We start from the raw sequence: 18611 nt of genomic DNA, 5'->3' as shown, positions 1-18611 counted from the left end.
CTAGTCACAACTTCTGAACGAGTGAGGTTACTTTCATAACTCAAATAAAAAAAATAAAAATAAAAACTAAAACCATCTTTGAAACACTACAAAAACCACATTGAAAAACGGGTAACTGTTAGATTTCCTACACGTGTGTCTTTTTATCATGTTAACCTCATCAACGGCTATGACCACTCCACTTGTGATTCAACCAAATCATAATGCCTCTACTTACTTATATACCGTACACCTTCATTCTGTCCAAATGTGGGACTGTGAACTGTGGAAGAAGTAGCCATTGAAGGTCTCTCTGTGAAACTCTCCAAACATGCAAATGGAGAACGGTAACGGGGACTCGCCAGGGAGCCCAATCAACGGCTTACGATGCTCCAATGGCTCGAGTGCCAACCTGAAGAACTTTTCTGGGTGTGATGGGAAACACTTGCTGGAAAACTCGGAGAGCTTTTACAAGAAGCTGTCTGAGTTGTACGAGTCATCTGGACTCAACCTTATGTGAGTCTACTTTTTCAATCCTTTCAGCTTTTTTGGGTTTTCTTTTTGGTGCATTTTACATAAATGGTTTTTTGGGAAAGGAAGACTCTCGTTTTGGTCAAAAGCAAGAACTTTTATGAGATGTTTTACTTGTGCTCTTGTTTGGATGATGAGAAACTCTGTGAAAGAGGAAAGAAAAATTAGTGGGGTTTTGGTTAAAACTTCGTAATATTATGGTAATATAACTGAATGTTTGTGGTTTTTGTTTTATAGATTTTAGTTATCACTGTTTTGTTTTTAATAGTTAGTAATCTTTGTTTTATCCCCATATTTGGCTTATATATATGCATGATTTGAGCTTAGAGCCAGCTATTATGACTGGGAAAGCAAGTAATGTATCGGCTAACATGTCATTGATTTATTATTATTGTGGTCTTGTACCAATGCATGCTCTTCTACTAGGGTTTAAGTTATTTTTGTAAGCTTTTAATACCCTTTTCTAATATTCTGTTTTAATGGCAGACTAAATGTTCGAGAAACACTGCTGAACTTGCACGTCTTTTACAAAGAAGTCATTCAAAGAGGCGGATACTACCAGGTTTATTTCATCGTTTTATGGCATTTGTCCCATTTACTGAACTGGTCCCAAATGAGGTAGATACACTGTTGTTTGAAAGAAAGTCTGAACGAATCAGTACTACTTGGTTATTTCTAGTTAATACTAAAAAAGTTAACTCCGAAGATAGTATACATGCATGCATAAAAGAAAAATGTGGACCAGCACTTATTCATTTGTGCAAGTGTTGAGAATGATTTTACAACACTTGATACGGTTGAAAAATCACAACATTATTAGTCCTTCCATGAACCATAAACAGATGAACTTGTCTCGAGGTCTAAAGAACTTTAGCATTGTTTGTTCTTTGACATTTTTCTTTCTTCAGGTTACCAAGAATAAGCGATGGGAGGAAGTTGCAGTTGCCTTGAAAATAGAAGGCGTCAAAATGAAGTTTCCTTCCCAACTTCAACAAGTTTATGCGTTGTTTCTTTTCCAGTTTGAGCAAATTTACTTCTACAGAGCACCTGAGAAAGCAGCTGCTGATCCAGGTATGCGAAGCTACAGTTGCTTTTATTGAGAAGGAGGTTTTGCTTGCTTATAAATTCCACTTCTGGAATCCTACTAGTACTAGCGTTGGAACTGCTATAATAGTTTTCTTTATACTTGGTACGAGGGCTATATGACCTTTATTTTATGCTTCTTAAAGCTTGTCTGCCAGGTTAAGATTTTTTTTTATCATGAATTTGTCCAGGTCATGCTTTCTATCATGGAAATAGTTCAGTGATGAAGCGAAAGAGTTCAGATTCGTTATGCCTGGAGCTAACAGATGAAGAAGATGTTCCAGTGGAGAAGAAGATCTTAAATGGAAAAAATCATGCATTGTTTACAGGTCTGTTACTATCTATGCCCATGTGTTAGGACTCAAGTCGGTAAACTCTTGTAGGTTGATCTTCATAGTTGATCCTTGACATTTTTCCTTATATTATAAATTGCTCTAAATCGGTTAGAATTCAAGTGGGTAAGCTTAAACTCTGAAGCTTATCAGTTCTTGAGGAATTTTTTTATAAGAAAGAAAAGATCACAAGGAATTTAACATGTTCTGTTTTCAAGATTTGTTACATTCTTCCTGTTCACACATATCCTCTGCGTTTGCAACTGAATAGGTGGAACTGCAGAACAGAAATTATCCCCCCAGACACCCTCAAAAGTGAAAGAGACTGTGGTGAAGAAGAAGAAGAAATTGTCCCCTGGCCGATGTCGGCATATACGGACTGCATATCAGATCTTCATCAGGGAAGAATGTGATCGGCTGAAAAGAACTAATGGGGAGAAGCTAAGAGGCCAGAGTTTCAGAAGTATGGCAGATGATGCGTGGAGGCACCTCTCTGAAATTGACCGACAGGTATGTTAAATGTTTGTTTCTCTTTATCTTACACTATTGGAAAAGCTTGAAGTAGCAATTTACCTTTTAGGAACAGCCCTTCATGGTTTTGAGTTACTAAGCCTAGTTGATTCATTTAAACTGCTACCCTGTACTGTATATTTCCTAAACAAATTAGCATTGTAAGGCCCAAGTATGAAAGTGACATTGCAGACTCTTCATTATAGTTCTTTACAATCTATTTGTTGATGTTTCCTTGCCCTGTTTTTGCAGCCATACATTGAGGAAAGCAATAGGGACAAGGAAAAGTATTCCCAACCACAGGCTGCTGCCGAGGTGCACAATGGCATGGAATATAAAGAGACAGAACGCAACAACGATGGGGATTATCACGTCCGACCTGAATTTGGAAAACCCTTACTGCATAATCAAGATGCAGTTGATTTTGGAAAACCCTTGCTGCATGATCAAGATGCAGTTGACTTTGGAAAACCCTTACTGCATGATCAAGATGCTGTTGTCTTGGCCAATCAAACCATGAACAAAAATCTAGCTGACCCAATACTCCCAAACGACTGAAAGTTGTAGTCTTTGGTTGGGCTGGTCAGTGCTTTTGTAATGGAAGGTTCTTTTTTCTGTACACAAGTTGAAAAGAAAATAGATTCTCGGACACGTACCCTTTTGATGACAGCTCTTATTGTGTATGGTTTTGTCCGTTTATCATGGAGTCTGTATATATATGTTTACAAATGAGAGCTGCTACCTTATTATGTACAAGAGTTTTGGAACCTTGTTGCATGAAACACTGATCAGAAGCTTCTTATGTTATATATAGCTTTTTTTTTATTATTATTATTATTGCTTGGGTTGAATTTGCATTACATAATGGTTGATAGGATTCTTATAAAAAATGTTGCTAGTTGAAAGTAAAGTAACATTTTTTCCCTCTTCTATGCAATTTGGATAAGAATCCGAAATATGGCTGATATGATTTGACCAACGACATCCACAAAAGGCATCATGTATGTGCTCGTCATAATGTTACAATTTCTCGAGACGCCTATTTGGCTTTTTTCAAAAACTGTTATTAGGACTAATATCAAAAAACGACATCTAGTCCTCTAACTCTCCATTTTTCTACCTTATAATATAAATATATATATCTGAAAAATGTAAATACTATTTCACTTGTGTTGTATTAAGAAGATAGAAACAAGATGAGCCCAAGCACCATAACCACCACCACCACCACAAATCTTCCTTATCATTTCAAACCGGAGGGCGTTTGTACAGAAACCTCCACACCCACGTCCCAGCTTTCTCATAAAACAATCTTAGCTATCTTAAACACAAAATGTATAAATTCTTTACATCACCTAAGGCAAGCCCATGCTCTAGTTTTAAAATCTGGCCATTTTCAGGACCATTACGTAGCAGGAACCTTGGTCAAATGCTATGCAAATCCTTATTTCAAGAACTTGGACATTGCACTCACGGTGTTCGAGCAAGCGCCAAAGCCAAATGTTTTCCTGTGGAATATTTTGATTAAAGGGTGTCTACAGAACAATGAGCCATTGTTGGTTGTATCGTTGTACTGTCAAATGGTGGCAGTGAATTGTAGGCCTAATAAGTTCACCTTCCCTGCGGTTTTCAAGGCCTGCAATTTGGTGCAGGCAGTAAAAGAAGGTGTGCAAGTCCATGCCCATGTTGTGAAACATCAATTTAGTAGAGATGGGCACATAAAGAGTGCCGGAATTCAGATGTATGCCTCCTTTGGATATGTGGAGGAGGCTCAGCGGATGCTTCGTGAGGCTGGGGATTCAGATGTTATCTGTTGGAATGCAATGATTGATGGTTGTTTGAAGTTTGGTAATGTTGAAGTGGCTAAGGAAGCGTTTGAGACTATGCCACGAAGAAATGTTGGTTCTTGGAATGCAATGATTAGCGGTTTTGCTAGGTGTGGGATGATAGATGCTGCAAGGGAGTTGTTTGATGAAATGAGTGAGAGAGATGAAATATCTTGGACTGCTATTATTGATGGTTATGTAAAAGAAGGGTATTTCAAGGAAGCCTTGGAAGTTTTCAATTTGATGCAAAGAGAGGAAATTAAGCCAAGAAAGTTTATGTTATCGAGTGTGCTAGTTGCTTGTGCCAATGTCGGAGCATTTGATCAAGGAAGGTGGATTCATGCTTATGTCGAAAGGAATTCAATTCGGTTGGATGCGGTATTAGGAACTGCCCTGTTGGATATGTATGCTAAATGTGGCCGGCTTGATTTGGCATGGGAGGTTTTTGAAAAGATGAAACACAGAGAAACTTTTACTTGGAATGCCATGATTGGTGGGCTTGCTATGCACGGAAGGGCAGATGATGCCTTTGAGCTGTTCTCTAAGATGCAGTGGAATAAGTTTAAACCAGATAGGATTACGTTAGTCAATATTTTAAACACTTGTGCTCATGCAGGCTTGGTCGATAAAGGTATTAGGATTTTCAGCTCTATGAAAAGATTGTATGGTGTTGAGCCAGAAGTGGAGCATTATGGGTGCATTGTTGATCTCTTGGGTCGGGCAGGGTTACTTGCAGATGCAGAAGGCTTAATAAGTTCAATGCCAGTGAGACCAAATGCAGCTGTTTTTGGGGCACTTTTAGGTGCTTGCAAGATACATGGAGATGTTGAATTGGGTGAGAGAGTTGGGAAAATTTTGCTTGAACTAGAGCCACACAACAGTGGTCGGTATGCATTATTGTCAAATATCTATGCAATGGCAGGAAGATGGAAGGATGTAGAAAACGTGAGAAAGTTGATGAAGCAAAGAGGTATAACGACTACTCCTGGAATGAGCATGATTGACTTGGATGGTACAGTTCATGAATTCAAAATGGGTGATGGGTCTCACCCACAAATGAAGGACATCTACTTAATGTTGGAAAAGATCATAGAGAGGCTTCAAATCGAAGGTTATTCACCGAATACCTCCCAAGTTTTGTTTGATATTTCAGAAGAAGAGAAGGAAACTGAAGTTCAGTACCACAGTGAAAAGCTTGCCATTGCTTTTGGCCTACTGAACACAACTCCGGGAACAACAATCAGAATAGTGAAAAACTTGAGGGTCTGTGAGGACTGCCATTCTGCCACCAAGCTTATTTCGCAGATATACAACCGAGACGTAGTTGTCAGAGACCGTGTTCAATATCACCATTTTAGAAATGGAAAATGTTCGTGTAAGGATTTCTGGTGAATGTTTTAGACTAAATAAGTAGAAAAATGTTACTGGTGGAACATATAGCAAAAGGTGGAAACCAGAGATTTGATTTTAAGGCAGTGCTGGAGTATGTAAACTCAGTTTCTATAGGTGATCAGAGTTAGTACAATTATTGTAATTCATTTCAGATTTTTAACATCAGTGATGCTGGACCTTGTTGATCATTCTATCTCATATATAATTGTCATACACTTGTTCAGGCAGCAAGATTGAAAAATCTCTGCGTAATGTAAAAGCTTTAGCTGTTCCTAGATCTTCCCTTAACACAAATAATAATCACAGATCTTTGTTCATGCAACCAAAGTTTAGTGCTACTTCATTGGCTTAGAAGCCATACAGCCATGAATATAACTTGGCCAACTCGACTGCTTACACACCAAATTCACTCATAAAAATAGAATTACACCAAATTTATTTCCAAACATTTCAAAATCACAGCATATCCATTGTTCTCTTTCCTATTCATCAGCAGCTTAACAAGTTTTTTTATTGCACTTGCTTGCATAAACACGATGAGAATCGGTTGTGGAGCCTAAAGGGTTGCTAGAATTCCCATAACTCTCATTGTTTTCTTCGTTGGCTTCATCTGCTGACACAGTTGCTGTCCTCCCATAAGTGCCTGAGTTAACATCTTGAACTTCAGTTCCAGCAATCTTGACATGTTCCTTGGTAATAATATCATTCTTCTCATTTTTCACTTCCTCCAATAGAGTCCTTTCGGCATCAGTTTGAATGCATAGCAATGCCATTACAACGGCTATCACAACAAAACCACAACCACCGGTACTAGAAAACCAGTAATGAATTACACGGATAGAACTTACGGTTATGACAAAAATGAACTAAACGTACAATTAAGTACTACTCTCTCATACCTTTTTATCTTCTTTTTCTTCTTCTTCTTTGGAGATAGTTTCATTTCAATCCAAGTAAGATAATTTATAGGAGAAGAGTTAATGCTTATGGTTATGGTTGTTAATCATGATTAGTGAGAAGGTAAGAAATGAAGTTGGGGCACTAGGAGTGCCAAATAATAGTGGATCGTCCAACTAAAGTAATAAAGTTGAGATAAAATCATAAAGGTGAAATAAATCAGGGAGTTGTTTTCCACAATAGGTTGAACCGGTGAGGTTTCCATGGAGTTATTTGTAGGAAAGTTTGATTATGTTTCCATTGTAGGGTTCAACAAATGCATGTTGGTTCTGTACACAATTTATAGTACTGAAAATAGAGTTTAAACCGTTTATTTTACACATGTATAAAAAAAATAAGCACACGTATAATTGATTATTTAAACATTATTTTCAGCACGGTAAATTATTCGAAATTTTCCAACAATTGGTTTGATGTCTTCTATAACTACAATGTACACTTTCATATAAAAAAAATTTGAGTTCTCATTTCTCCAAGTACCGAAAACAGAAACGTCCCATGAGGTAAAAGTGATGTAACTACCTAAACAAATTCCTATATTTATATATGGAGATATTTAATGAGGATGATAATGAATGATATAAAGTTTTATATATGATTATTGCTATTTGGCACCATATGGTGCCCAAAATTATTTGATGTGACATTTTGTAAGTAGTTAAATTAAATGGTTTTAATATTTTTAAATTAGAATATATGAAATATATTAAATTTAACTAATTATAGAATACCACATGAAGTGGTGTTGGTTTTTTTAATCTTTTTAAACATTGTTAATTGCAAGATTTTTCTTCAATATTCTAACAAAAAAAATGAACTTGGAGTTATAAAATGAAATTTTGGTTTCTTAATTTAGTTGTGAATGATATGGAAATACTCAATAAAAATGAGAAAAATTGTTTATAAAATTTGTTTAAGGTATTTTTCGGAGGGTGATGCCATCTTCAAGAGTGGTGCCACGTCACCCATCCTAGACATATAGTCGAAGATTGCCCAAGCGTCTATCTCTCCGAGAAGAGACTCAGAAATGCAAACCAATGTTGAGAGCTCCTAAGTGAGAACTTCTCGGGAAGGCCTCCCCAAAGAGGTATTCGAGAGCAAACACATATGTTAAATCCCCAGAGGACTTGAAGAGCCTCCTTAGGAAATGGATCAACGGATTTCCTGGAGGGCCTAGGGACCACAAAAGATACGCCCATTTGTACTGCACACCCACCTACCTCTAATATTCCAACAGACCATCGTCTTGTACACAAATCGTTAAATGCTAACAACACCCTTTATGTGGTCCCCTTCACCTTTCTATTAGGATACGGGGACCACACCTTTCTCACAAAGGAACATTCTAGAGGCATTGCCGCCCAGTCGACCTCACCTCTCGTCGACACGTGTCAGGCGTCTTATGCGTAAGCCCCCACTTAATTGGCATATTAATGTATATGTTTCTGTCTTAATTACCCAATCTTAATCCCTCCAGGCTGCCTATAAATAGGGCATAGAGGTGTCATTTGTAAGGATCCTAAACCCTAATTTTGGAACCCCTTCTTTTACCTTGGAGCAAGACTATCCTCTGCCTAAGTTGTAAACCCTAAAAAGGCTTGTGATTCCGGCAAGCCTTCTGCAATACAAAGGACTCGTGGACTAGGCCTCGTTAAGTGGCGAACCACGTAAAAATCTTATTGATTCTGTTACTACTTTCTGCAAACTTTCTTCTTATTCTATAGTTAATGGAAATTTGGGTCAACATAATTTTATATAAATAAATATATATATATATATATAACAATTTTTATGGATATGAAATTACAACTTTATATAGAAAGAGTGGATATGAATCATCCCACACTTTGCTATAAGAAAAATGAATTGGATAAGAAGAAGGTCACGGGCCACCATATGTAACGCCCTGGATAGCCAAGACCGTTACACTGTGTGTTTACAAATGTGCGAGACTTGCTAATCAAATCATTTGGTTAGAAACGTGTTACAATAACTAAAGTTGTACTAGGGTTAAAAGATTTCGGTCTCAAAAGTTTTATTTCTTATAATCAAACATTCTTACATGGGGTCCCAATAGTAGTAAAGATAAAAGACAGTTTACAAAACTCAGAACAAATGTACTGCTACTAGCCACTCTAAGGGCAAAACAGACATTTAGGTTCTCCCCATCCTGTATCACTCCTCGGCCGTGGCGACTGATCAGCTGACTATGTACATTCAGCCCCAAAGCTCTTCAAGTCAGGACTGGTCCACTTTGCTCTTGCCTTTACCCGCACCACGTAGCACCCGTGAGCCAAGGCCCAGCAAGAAAACACAATAACACAGCATAATCATCAAATAAGCAACCAGATAACTCATACAGTATACTCATATACTCAACATTCCAGATATTCACATTAATCAAGTATTCAACATACTAAGTACATCATTTCATATCAATAATCAAATCACATATGATAACCAGGGTTAACGCCCTTAGGCCGCACCCTCTTGTTTATCCCACTGACTCCGGCCCGCTTAAACCGAGCTCAGTGAATGTTAAGCTGTCCTCAGCTACCAGTGGCCGAGCCGCGCCCTGTGCGCAAATATTGATTACCGCACCCTTAGGTCGTTTATCACATGTCCCATGGCGTAATACCATCTTTGACATTATACAGATATAGGGAGCACTTAGTCCCATCACAATCACATAACCGGGTGCAATTTTCTTACCTTTAGATTCGCTAGCTTTGTTCAATTTGATCCTCAAGCACGATCCCGTCCTAGCCTTAGCATACACCTAGTCACAGCCATAGATCAACATCATCACCAAACCTCAAGTCCAAAACCTAGCCCCGGGACCAATCCCGAGCCCCCGGGAAGCCCTAATTCCACCAAACGGGGTGGTGGAATCGAACCCCGAACCCCCAGGCAAAAACCCTTGAAAATAACCCAAAAACCCCTTTTTGGAAACAAGGTAGCGCTACAGCACTACAAAGAGGGCACTATAGCGCTACAAGCAGAGCCAGAGGCGCCAGGAAACCCAAGCCTAGCACTGTAGCTCCCAGAGGCTAGCGCTACAGCACTAGTCACAGACTAGCAACACCCTGTTTTTTTCTTCCTTCGATTTTCCTCGAACCAAAACCTCTTGGAACCCTTCCAAACCTCAACTACACACCAAATTGAGTCTACCACCACCTATATCTCACCCCATACAACTCAATAGCACAAGACTTAACCACATGCATCATCAAACCAAGAAAACAAACATTGAACCCAAGAACTCAAGAATTCAACCAGAAACTCAAAAACATAGAACTTCAAAGCCAGAATTTGTTACCTTCTATGGAGAATTTCGACCTTAAGTTATCTCTAGCATCCAACCAGCCTCAAGCCCTTCAAATCCTCAAGCTTCTTTCCCTTTATTCCATCCAAAACTCAAGCTTACAAACCATCTCAATAAAACTCAAAAAAACACATCAGGAAATCTTGAAACTTACCTTAATTTGAGTGGCTATTCCCTGCTAACTCTTTCAGCTTCACCAAGGTCTTTAGCCCTAAGCTCCAACCTGAGCCTACTATGGGATTCCATCTCCAAAACTCACAAAGAATGGTGAGATATGGCCAAACCGACAGAGAGAGAGAGTCCCCTGTTTTTCCTTCTTTCTTTCCTTCTCCTCTTTCTTTTAACTTTTGAAACTTTCTACAGCCTCCACTAAAACTAAAGACAAAATAACACTTATCTATTTCCAATCAAATGACCCTTTTTCCCTCCCATTAATTCCTAAGTCTTAAAACACATCAAGGGCATTTTAGTCACTTACTCCCAATTCCCGCTAATTCCTCGAGTGTCCCTAGTAATTTCCACTTACATCCCGACACTTAACTAATCACCAAATATTTTCCTCAATAACAAATAGTCTCCAATATATTCTCTAAATCCCCAGATATACCCCCAGACTTACCCCGAGCTGAGTATAAATTCCCGCTGTGACTTTCCTGCTAAACCGCTTGCTGGGATTGCCTCGAGTCACAAGCTACAAATATATCCACATAATAATGTGGTCTCAACAATTTATCACAAATATTTACATTTATGCCCTCAACGGGCCAAAATTACAAATATGCCCTTATAACCTAATCAGGGCCTACATGCATACTAATACACATAGTCATGCATCACATTAATCCAAATAATCATATAAGCATGCATTTGCACCACTATCATGCATTTTCAACATTAATTCACATAACTTCCAATTGTGCCCTCCTGGCACACTAATTAAGGCCCTTAAGCCTTATTAGTAATTTTGGGTCGTTACACCATATTTCGAACTCCTCTAAAAACATGGCGACAAGAATCATAACTTGCTGAACTAATAAACAAATTAATATATTTCATAATAGAAATTAAAGCAGAACAAGGTTAAGGGCGAGACATAGCTTCCACCGCCAATAACAAATTAGACTCATTAGCAAGGAAACACCAAAAGTCCATGGAAAAATGAAGACCTTCCCTAATAGCAAGCACTTCATAGTAAGAACATCCAACTTCACAAGGGGAGTGTGTTGGGATTAATGTCCTTTAAAGCATATGTTTTTAAGAGTGTTTTATGAAATGAATTTTTGCATTTATTGTTTGTTTATTATTATTATTAGAATAATATTATATGAATATCAAAAAATTCATAAATTCGTTATTGTGACTACAATCTTGTAACGGTACGAGAGGATTAAGATTGTAGGGAACGAATTTAATCAGTTCACAGTATAACAAAGTTATGTGGAATCTTTGGATTAAATACTGTAAGTATGGTTCACTAGTTTTATGAATACATGTAATCTAGATCCGGATTACTGATGTAGTAGGACATCTTAATGGAAGTATTTTATATACAGTGGTTATACATGAACAAGACCCAATATGCTATTAATACTTGATAAACCATAGTGTGCTTTATTGTAATTATTGTATATAGTTTATTGATTAGTCATATTACTAATTATGTACATGTGTCAGTCACTAGGCATTAGTTCCCTGAGTATAAAAGCTCATCTCTGTAACTGTAAATAACAGATCACCATTATCTAATACAATCAATATTCTCTCAATTTCTCTCCCTTTCATGGTACCAGATCTATGGCTCAAGAACAAGAAAATTCTCAAATCTCAACAAATCGAAATCACCCACAGGCAGTGCCTACCTCCCTCACCGATGTTGTTCCATCCCAAAATACTCAGAACAACTTCTCTTTCCCTTCAATGACCCAAAACTTCTCTGTCAAATTAGATGAGAACAACTACCTCATATGGAAAAACCAATTGCTGGATGTGATTATGGCACACAGACTTGATGAATCTCTAGATGGGTCTCGTCCGTGTCTGCCCAAGTTTCTCCCCAACCAGCTGACCTCTATAGGTCCAAAGTATGTCACTTGGAATCGATATAATCAACTGATTATGTCGTGGTTTTACTCTTCCCTTACTGAATCTATGCCAGGCAAAATTGTGAATTTCATAACAGCCCAAGAGATTTGGGATGCACTTGGCGAGATCTACTCATCGTCTTCTATGGCTCGGATAACTGAGATTCGTGGTAAGCTTCAAACCATCAGGAAATCTGGACTCAATTCTCAACAATACACTCAACGACTTAAGGGGTATTGCAATCGATTGGCTGCGATTGGAGAAATCGTCTCTCACAAAGATCAGCAAGTTTACTTTCTCAGCGGCTTAGGTCCGGAATATGACTCCTATGTTACAAGTATTCTAAACAGAGCTGATAAACCCTCTATGGAAACGTTATATAGTTTACTACTCAGCTTTGATTATAGAATGGAAAGAAATGCCAGTGATGAATCACAGAGCTCCCTCCAAGCTAACTTGTCTCAGTTGAATGCTGGGAAGAAGTTCACCAAAAACTCTCCTAACAACAATAACCAAAAACCCTAATCTCACTCTCCTAATCCATATTACTCGAACCCGTATTCCTCACATCAATACCATCCTACTTCGCAAAATCAATACCCACCAAATAACCATTCTCTCTCTGGTGTCCTTGGCTCTCGACCTCCTTTTCCTCATTCCCCAGCTCAATCTCAACCTCCCAAATCATCCAACCCTCGTCCTCAATGCCAGATTTGTGGGAAAATAGGTCACACTGCCAACATCTGTTATCATCGCACCAACTTAGCCTATACCCCTCAATCTCCTCGTAACTTCAACACTATGCTTCACCCATGTCAACAACCTTTTGCATCATTTACTGACTTCTCTACCCCAGAGAGTTCCTTTGCTCCTTCTACTGCCAATTGGTTTATGGACTCAAGAGCTACTCATCATATTACACTAGAGTTCAGCTTATGGATCAGGCAATGCCTTATCAGGGTTCTAAACAGGTGCAAGTAGGTAATGGTAAGTTCTTAAATATTTCTCACATTGGTCATGTTACTTTACCTTCCAAAATTGTACCTCTTTCTCTTAATCTTGTCTACCATACTCCTGCACTTACTAATAACCTCATTTGTGTTTCTAAGTTCTGTAGAGACAACAATGCTCTCATTGAGTTTCACCCTTCCAATTTTTTTGTCAAGGATTATGTCACCAAGAGAATTCTTCTCACGGGGGTTCTTGATCATGGACTCTCAAACTCAATCTGTCCTCCTCCTTGCCTTATTCTCCCACTTATTATGCTCATCTTACCATTTTTTCGTGATTTCCTCTTTGGCACAACCGCCTCAGTCACCCCTCGTCTAGAGTGTTTTCTAAAGTTTTTGATGATTGTAATTTTCCTAAGAACAATAGCTCTCATTTTGAATTTTGTAATGTCTGTCAATGGGCAAAATCTCTTTGCTTACCCTTTCCTTTGTCTATGTCTCGAGCTACGAATCCCTTTGAATTGATTCATAGTGACTTATGGGGTGCCGCCCCTGAAAATTCTCTAATCGAAGCTAGATACTTTGTTTTTTTTATTGATGATTTTAGTCGTTTTACTTGGATTTATATGTTGCATTCTAAAAGTGAAGTTTTCTCTTCTTTCCTTAACTTTCAAAAAACGGTTGAACGACAGTTTGATGCTAAAATTAAATGGCTACAAAGTGATTGGGGTGGGGAGTTTCGAACTTTCAAAAATCATTTTGACTCACTTAGGATTGTTCATCAATTATTATGCCCATATACTTCTGAACAAAATGGTCATGTTGAACGAAAGAATCGACACATTGTCGAGGTTGGACTATCTCTTCTCGCTCAGTCTAGTGTTCCTTTGTCCTACTGGCCCTACGCATTTACCACGACTATCTATTTGATTAATTGCCTTCCTTCCCCAGTCCTCAAAAATCACAGTCCATATTTTACACTTTATCAAAAATTGCATGCCTATGATCATCTTCGTACCTTCGGGTGCTCTTGCTTCCCTTACCTCCGCCCTTACAACTCTCATAAATTGCAATTTCGATCTCAAGAACGCGTCTTCCTCTGTTAAAGCTCTCAACACAAGGGCAACTTGTGTTTGTCTCAGCCTACTGGACGTGTTTATATATCATGCCATGTTGTCTTTCATGATTCTTCCCTCCCATTTTCTTATGTCTCTCCTTCACCCTCTCCTCATTTATCCTCTCCTGTTCCTCTTCTCTCCCCTACTGTTGTGTCTTTTCCTTCTCCCTCCTCTCTGTCTTCTTCTCCTTCTCCTCATTCAGCTCCCTCTTCGTCCACTTCCCTTCCTTCCCCTACTTCTCATTCTACCCCTACCTTTCCTTCTTCTTCTAACTCACCTGCTTCTTCTTCTGTCCCTCCTCTCTCATCTTCTTCTTCCTCTCTTAGTATTGTAACATCCCAAAATTTCCTAATAAGGCTTAGGGCCTTGATTTAGGGGGCCAGGATGGCAATATATGGAGTTATGTGCTTATTTGCTATATATAATTGTAATTATGTGATTAAATGATTAGTTGTGCATGTTTAAAGATATTAAATGTGCATGTGGGCCCGTTTTTTATTAGAAGGGAAATTTTGATAATTTGGCCCATTGCGAGCATAATTGTATATTTATGTGATATATGTGAGAGACCACATTATTATGTGGGTTTATTTGAGTTACTCGGCACGAGGCAATCCTAGGGAGCAAGTTAGCGGAAAAGTCACAACGGGACCTAATACCCGACTCGAGGCGAGTCGAGGGGTATATTAGGTATTAGGCATTTAATTGGGTTATCAGGTAATGGAAATGAATAATTGGAGATATATTTGAAGTTAGTGAGTTAATGATGGAATATTGGGGACTTTGACCATTTTTCCCTCGGGGACGTTCTTGGTACCCCGAGCCTCGGGATTAGCTTAAGTAAATAAAAGACAAAAAAAACATAAAACACTTCTCCAAACCGACTCTTTCTCTCTCACCTCACTCTCTTCTTTTCCAAGCTTCACTAAGTTAACCATTGAAGAACTAAGGGAATTTTTAGCTAGAAATCAGAGAATTGAAGCCTAAAACTTAGGGAATAAGTCATGCTGCAGCTTGTGGGGTCGACCATCAGTTGAGGTAAGCTTTAGATTGTGTTTTTGGCCATTGAATTCTGTGTTTTGCTTGGATGTTTTGAAGAGTTTTGAACCTCTTAGCTCAAGAATTGAAAGTGTTGTTTTGAAGAGTTTTAAGGTTGGATTTTTGTTGGGTTTTATTACTGGGGAGGTGTTAGAACTATTGTGATAATTGAATTATTGTTTTGGGGTGAGTTTGGGTTAATTTGGATTGGATTTGGCTATTAAAAAGTATGGAAATTCTGGGTTTGAGGGGCCAAGTCGCGGCTGTGTTCTTGAGGGGTCGCGACTCAACCTGAACCCAGGGCCTTGGGAGGTTTTTGTCTGGGGGCGCGCCACGACCCTCAAGGGTAAGTCGCGGCTCGCGCCCCTTGACAGAGGAGGGGAGGCTTGCTAATAGAAGGGGTGCGTCGTGACCCTCAGGGCCAGGTCGTGGCCCGCCTGGGCATTTTGGCCTTGGGAAGTTTTTTCTAGAATGGGAATTTTTCCTTAGGGCTCGAGATCAAATCCACTACCTCGTTTAGTAGAACTCGAGGCCCCAGAGGCTAGGACTCAGTCCGGAAGCCTTTATTCGATCATCGTTGATGGAATCCTATTTTATGGTTGCGACTAGGTTACCGCTAGGGACTCGGAATCAGGATCGTGCTTAAGGGTCGTTCTTATCTACGCTTTACTCGAACCTGAGGTAAGAAAAATGCACCCCATACATGTTATATGGTATTAGGGCTTAGCCCGGCTATTATCAATTATTATGACTAGGGCTTGGGCCCCGAGGACATTATGTTTAAGCTATTCCTTCACATGTTTGTTGATATTTGCTTAAGTGCTTCATGATTGTTGTATGAATTCCGTGTTTATGGCATGAGGCCCCGTTAAATAGGTATGATTAGCATTGTGAGAATGATTAATCGATGGTGTTATGTGATTAACATGCATATGTGCGCTTTTTTGTTGAGATATGCCTATCCATATCTGTTCTGTATTGAGATCTGTAATCCTGGATCAGGGCTTGACTTATTAGTCTGGGACGGAAATAGCGTGTTGCGCGCTGGTCAAAAGGTTTAGGCCTAAACTAGCAACATACTATATCATTGGTCGACGCTAAGGTCAATGGTAAACCTGGGGGTTGGGCTAGCTCTATGGCTAGTGATTCAAAGCTAAGGGCGAGGGCCCCAGGTGACTCTATGGTCACATAGCTAGGGCGTAGGCCGCGGGGTTGGCTCTAAATCCAACAGTTTAAGGCAGCGACCCCAAATTGGTCCAATGACCACTTGTTTGTAACTAAATGACGATATTTGTTTGTTGTTATCACTGGCCATGTTAGATGGGTATCTGGAAGTTTATATTATCTGTTTATGTACATGTTGAGTTTTCTTGCTGAGCCTTGGCTCACAGGTGTTTTGTGGTGCAGGTAAGGGAAAAGGAAAGCTTGACCAGCCATGAGTTGGAGAGCTTTACTGGTGGCGTGTACATATGCGGCTGCTCGACTGCCACGTCCGGGGATATCTCAGAGGAACTAGGGTTATAGCCCTGTTTTTGCCGCTTAAGCCAGCTGAATGTAATTTTGATGAATATTCACCTTTTTAAAAGTTGGTTGTAATACTTTGGGATCCCATGTTTGTATGAAACTTTTTATATAAAAGTCAGCGGTTCAATTAACCAAAAATTTTAACCCTAACCCTTGACATTAACCTTAGTTACACATTTTTAAACCAAATGACTTGGTTAGCAAGTTTGACACAATTTAAAGTACACAGTCTAACGGTTCTTGTTTAGAAGGGCGTTACTACTTGGTATCAAAGCTGCCAAGGTTTAAGGTTTCCTGAAGACTGGCCAGGCATGTACACTCGCCACTAAAGACAAGCTCGACTCAGGGTGTGGGTAATTATTATGTGATTATGTGTTTAAATGTTTTAACATGATAGGAATGCCTTATCTGCATGCCTGTTTAGGAAGCATGAGATAATCTGTTAGGGCCTGGCCCTTGACTACTGCATGAATGATAAAGAACGTCGAATAATGTATTGCTTTAGCTTTGAGCTCCTTGGCTATGCGAAGTCCCGCTAGTAAAGCCTCGTACTCAGCCTCGTTATTCGACGCATCGAAGTCAAATCTTAAAGCAGAGTGAAATCGGCTTCCTGCAGGGGTGATCAAAATTACTCCTGCCCCTGATCCATTTTCATTAGATGACCCGTCAACGTAAAGTTTCCACAGCTCATGGGCCAGGGTTATAACTTCATCGTTGTCCATGCCAGTACACTCCACTATGAAGTCTGCCAAGGCTTGCCCCCTAATGGTCATCCTTGGATGATATGTGATCTCGAATTGTCCAAGTTCAACAGCCCATTTAAGCAGTCGACTTGGAGCTTCTGGCTTGGACAAGACTTGTCTTAGTGGTTGATCAGTTAGTACATGGATGGGGTGCGCTTGAAAATAGGGTCGAAGCTTTCGAGATGAGTGAATTAGGCTGAGAGCTAACTTCTCCATCAAGGGATATCTTAATTCTACCCCAAGTAATCTTTTACTAACGTAATACACGGGCCTTTGCACTTTTTCCTCTTCCCGTACGAGTACCGCGCTTATGGCGTGCTCGGTCGTAGCAAGGTATAAATACAGAACTTCTCCCGTAATGGGTTTTGACAAGATGGGAGGTCCTGTGAGGTGTTTCTTGAGCTCCTGAAAAGCCAACTCGCATTTCTCTGTCCATTCAAATTTCTTGCCTCCCCTCAATAGGTTGAAAAGTGGAAGACAACAGTCTGTAGATTTTGAGATAAATCTACTTAGTGCCGCCATCCTGCCAGTCAAACTCTGGACATCTTTGTGTTTTCGAGGTGAAGGCATATCGATCAGAGCCTGGATCTTGTCTGGATTAGCTTCTATTCCTCGAGCATTAACAATGAAACCCAGGAATTTTCTCGAAGATACTCCGAAAGAGCACTTCTGAGGTCATCAACATGGTTATTGTTAAGTTGAGGTTTGACTAACATATCGTCAACATAAACTTCCATGTTGTTCCCTATTTGTTCGGAGAACATCATGTTCACGAGCCGTTGGTAAGTAGCTCCAGCATTTTTGAGCCCGAATGGCATGACGTTATAACAATATAACCCTTTGTCTGTTTTGAAGCTCGTATGCTCTTGGTCAGGGGAATGCATGGCAATCTGGTTATATCCAGAATAGGCATCCATGAATGACATAAGTCCATGCCCTGCCGTGGCATCCACGAGTTGGTCGATTCGTGGTAAAGGAAAACAGTCCTTAGGACAGGCCTTATTGAGGTCCGAGTAATCGATCCAGGTTCACCACGTCCCATTAGGCTTCGGGACTAGCACCGGGTTGGCTACCCAACCGGGGTAAAAAGCATCCCTGATGAATCGGTTTGCTTTTAACCTGTCGACCTCCTCTTTAAGGGCCTTTTTTCTATCATCATCTAGTTGTCTTCGCTTTTGCTGCTTCGGCGGGAAGCTTTTATCGACATTTAATGCATGGCTC

At 39.6% G+C, this 18611-nt stretch overlaps 2 protein-coding genes across 2 annotated transcripts; both read left to right on the top strand.

Annotated features, from left to right (window-relative positions):
- Positions 1 to 230: 230 nt before the first annotated feature.
- Positions 231 to 3269, top strand: LOC133788378 (putative high mobility group B protein 11). Its single transcript, XM_062225841.1, has 6 exons — positions 231 to 495; positions 997 to 1072; positions 1419 to 1581; positions 1785 to 1922; positions 2197 to 2435; positions 2688 to 3269. Exons 1-6 carry the CDS (start codon positions 311 to 313, stop codon positions 2991 to 2993), a joined length of 1107 nt encoding a protein of 368 aa, XP_062081825.1. The 5' UTR covers positions 231 to 310; the 3' UTR covers positions 2994 to 3269.
- Positions 3270 to 3514: 245 nt separating this feature from the next.
- LOC133788377 (pentatricopeptide repeat-containing protein At5g48910-like) lies at positions 3515 to 5866 on the top strand. The gene has a single exon (XM_062225840.1). The coding sequence runs from the start codon at positions 3632 to 3634 to the stop codon at positions 5651 to 5653; it is 2022 nt and encodes a 673-aa protein (XP_062081824.1). The 5' UTR covers positions 3515 to 3631; the 3' UTR covers positions 5654 to 5866.
- The last annotated feature ends 12745 nt before the right edge of the window (positions 5867 to 18611 follow it).

Source organism: Humulus lupulus, chromosome 7, assembly GCF_963169125.1.
Source record: "Humulus lupulus chromosome 7, drHumLupu1.1, whole genome shotgun sequence".
Lineage (NCBI taxonomy): Eukaryota > Viridiplantae > Streptophyta > Magnoliopsida > Rosales > Cannabaceae > Humulus > Humulus lupulus.
The sequence above is the reverse complement of the archived record's forward strand: the minus strand, read 5'-3'. Positions and strand labels throughout refer to the sequence as shown.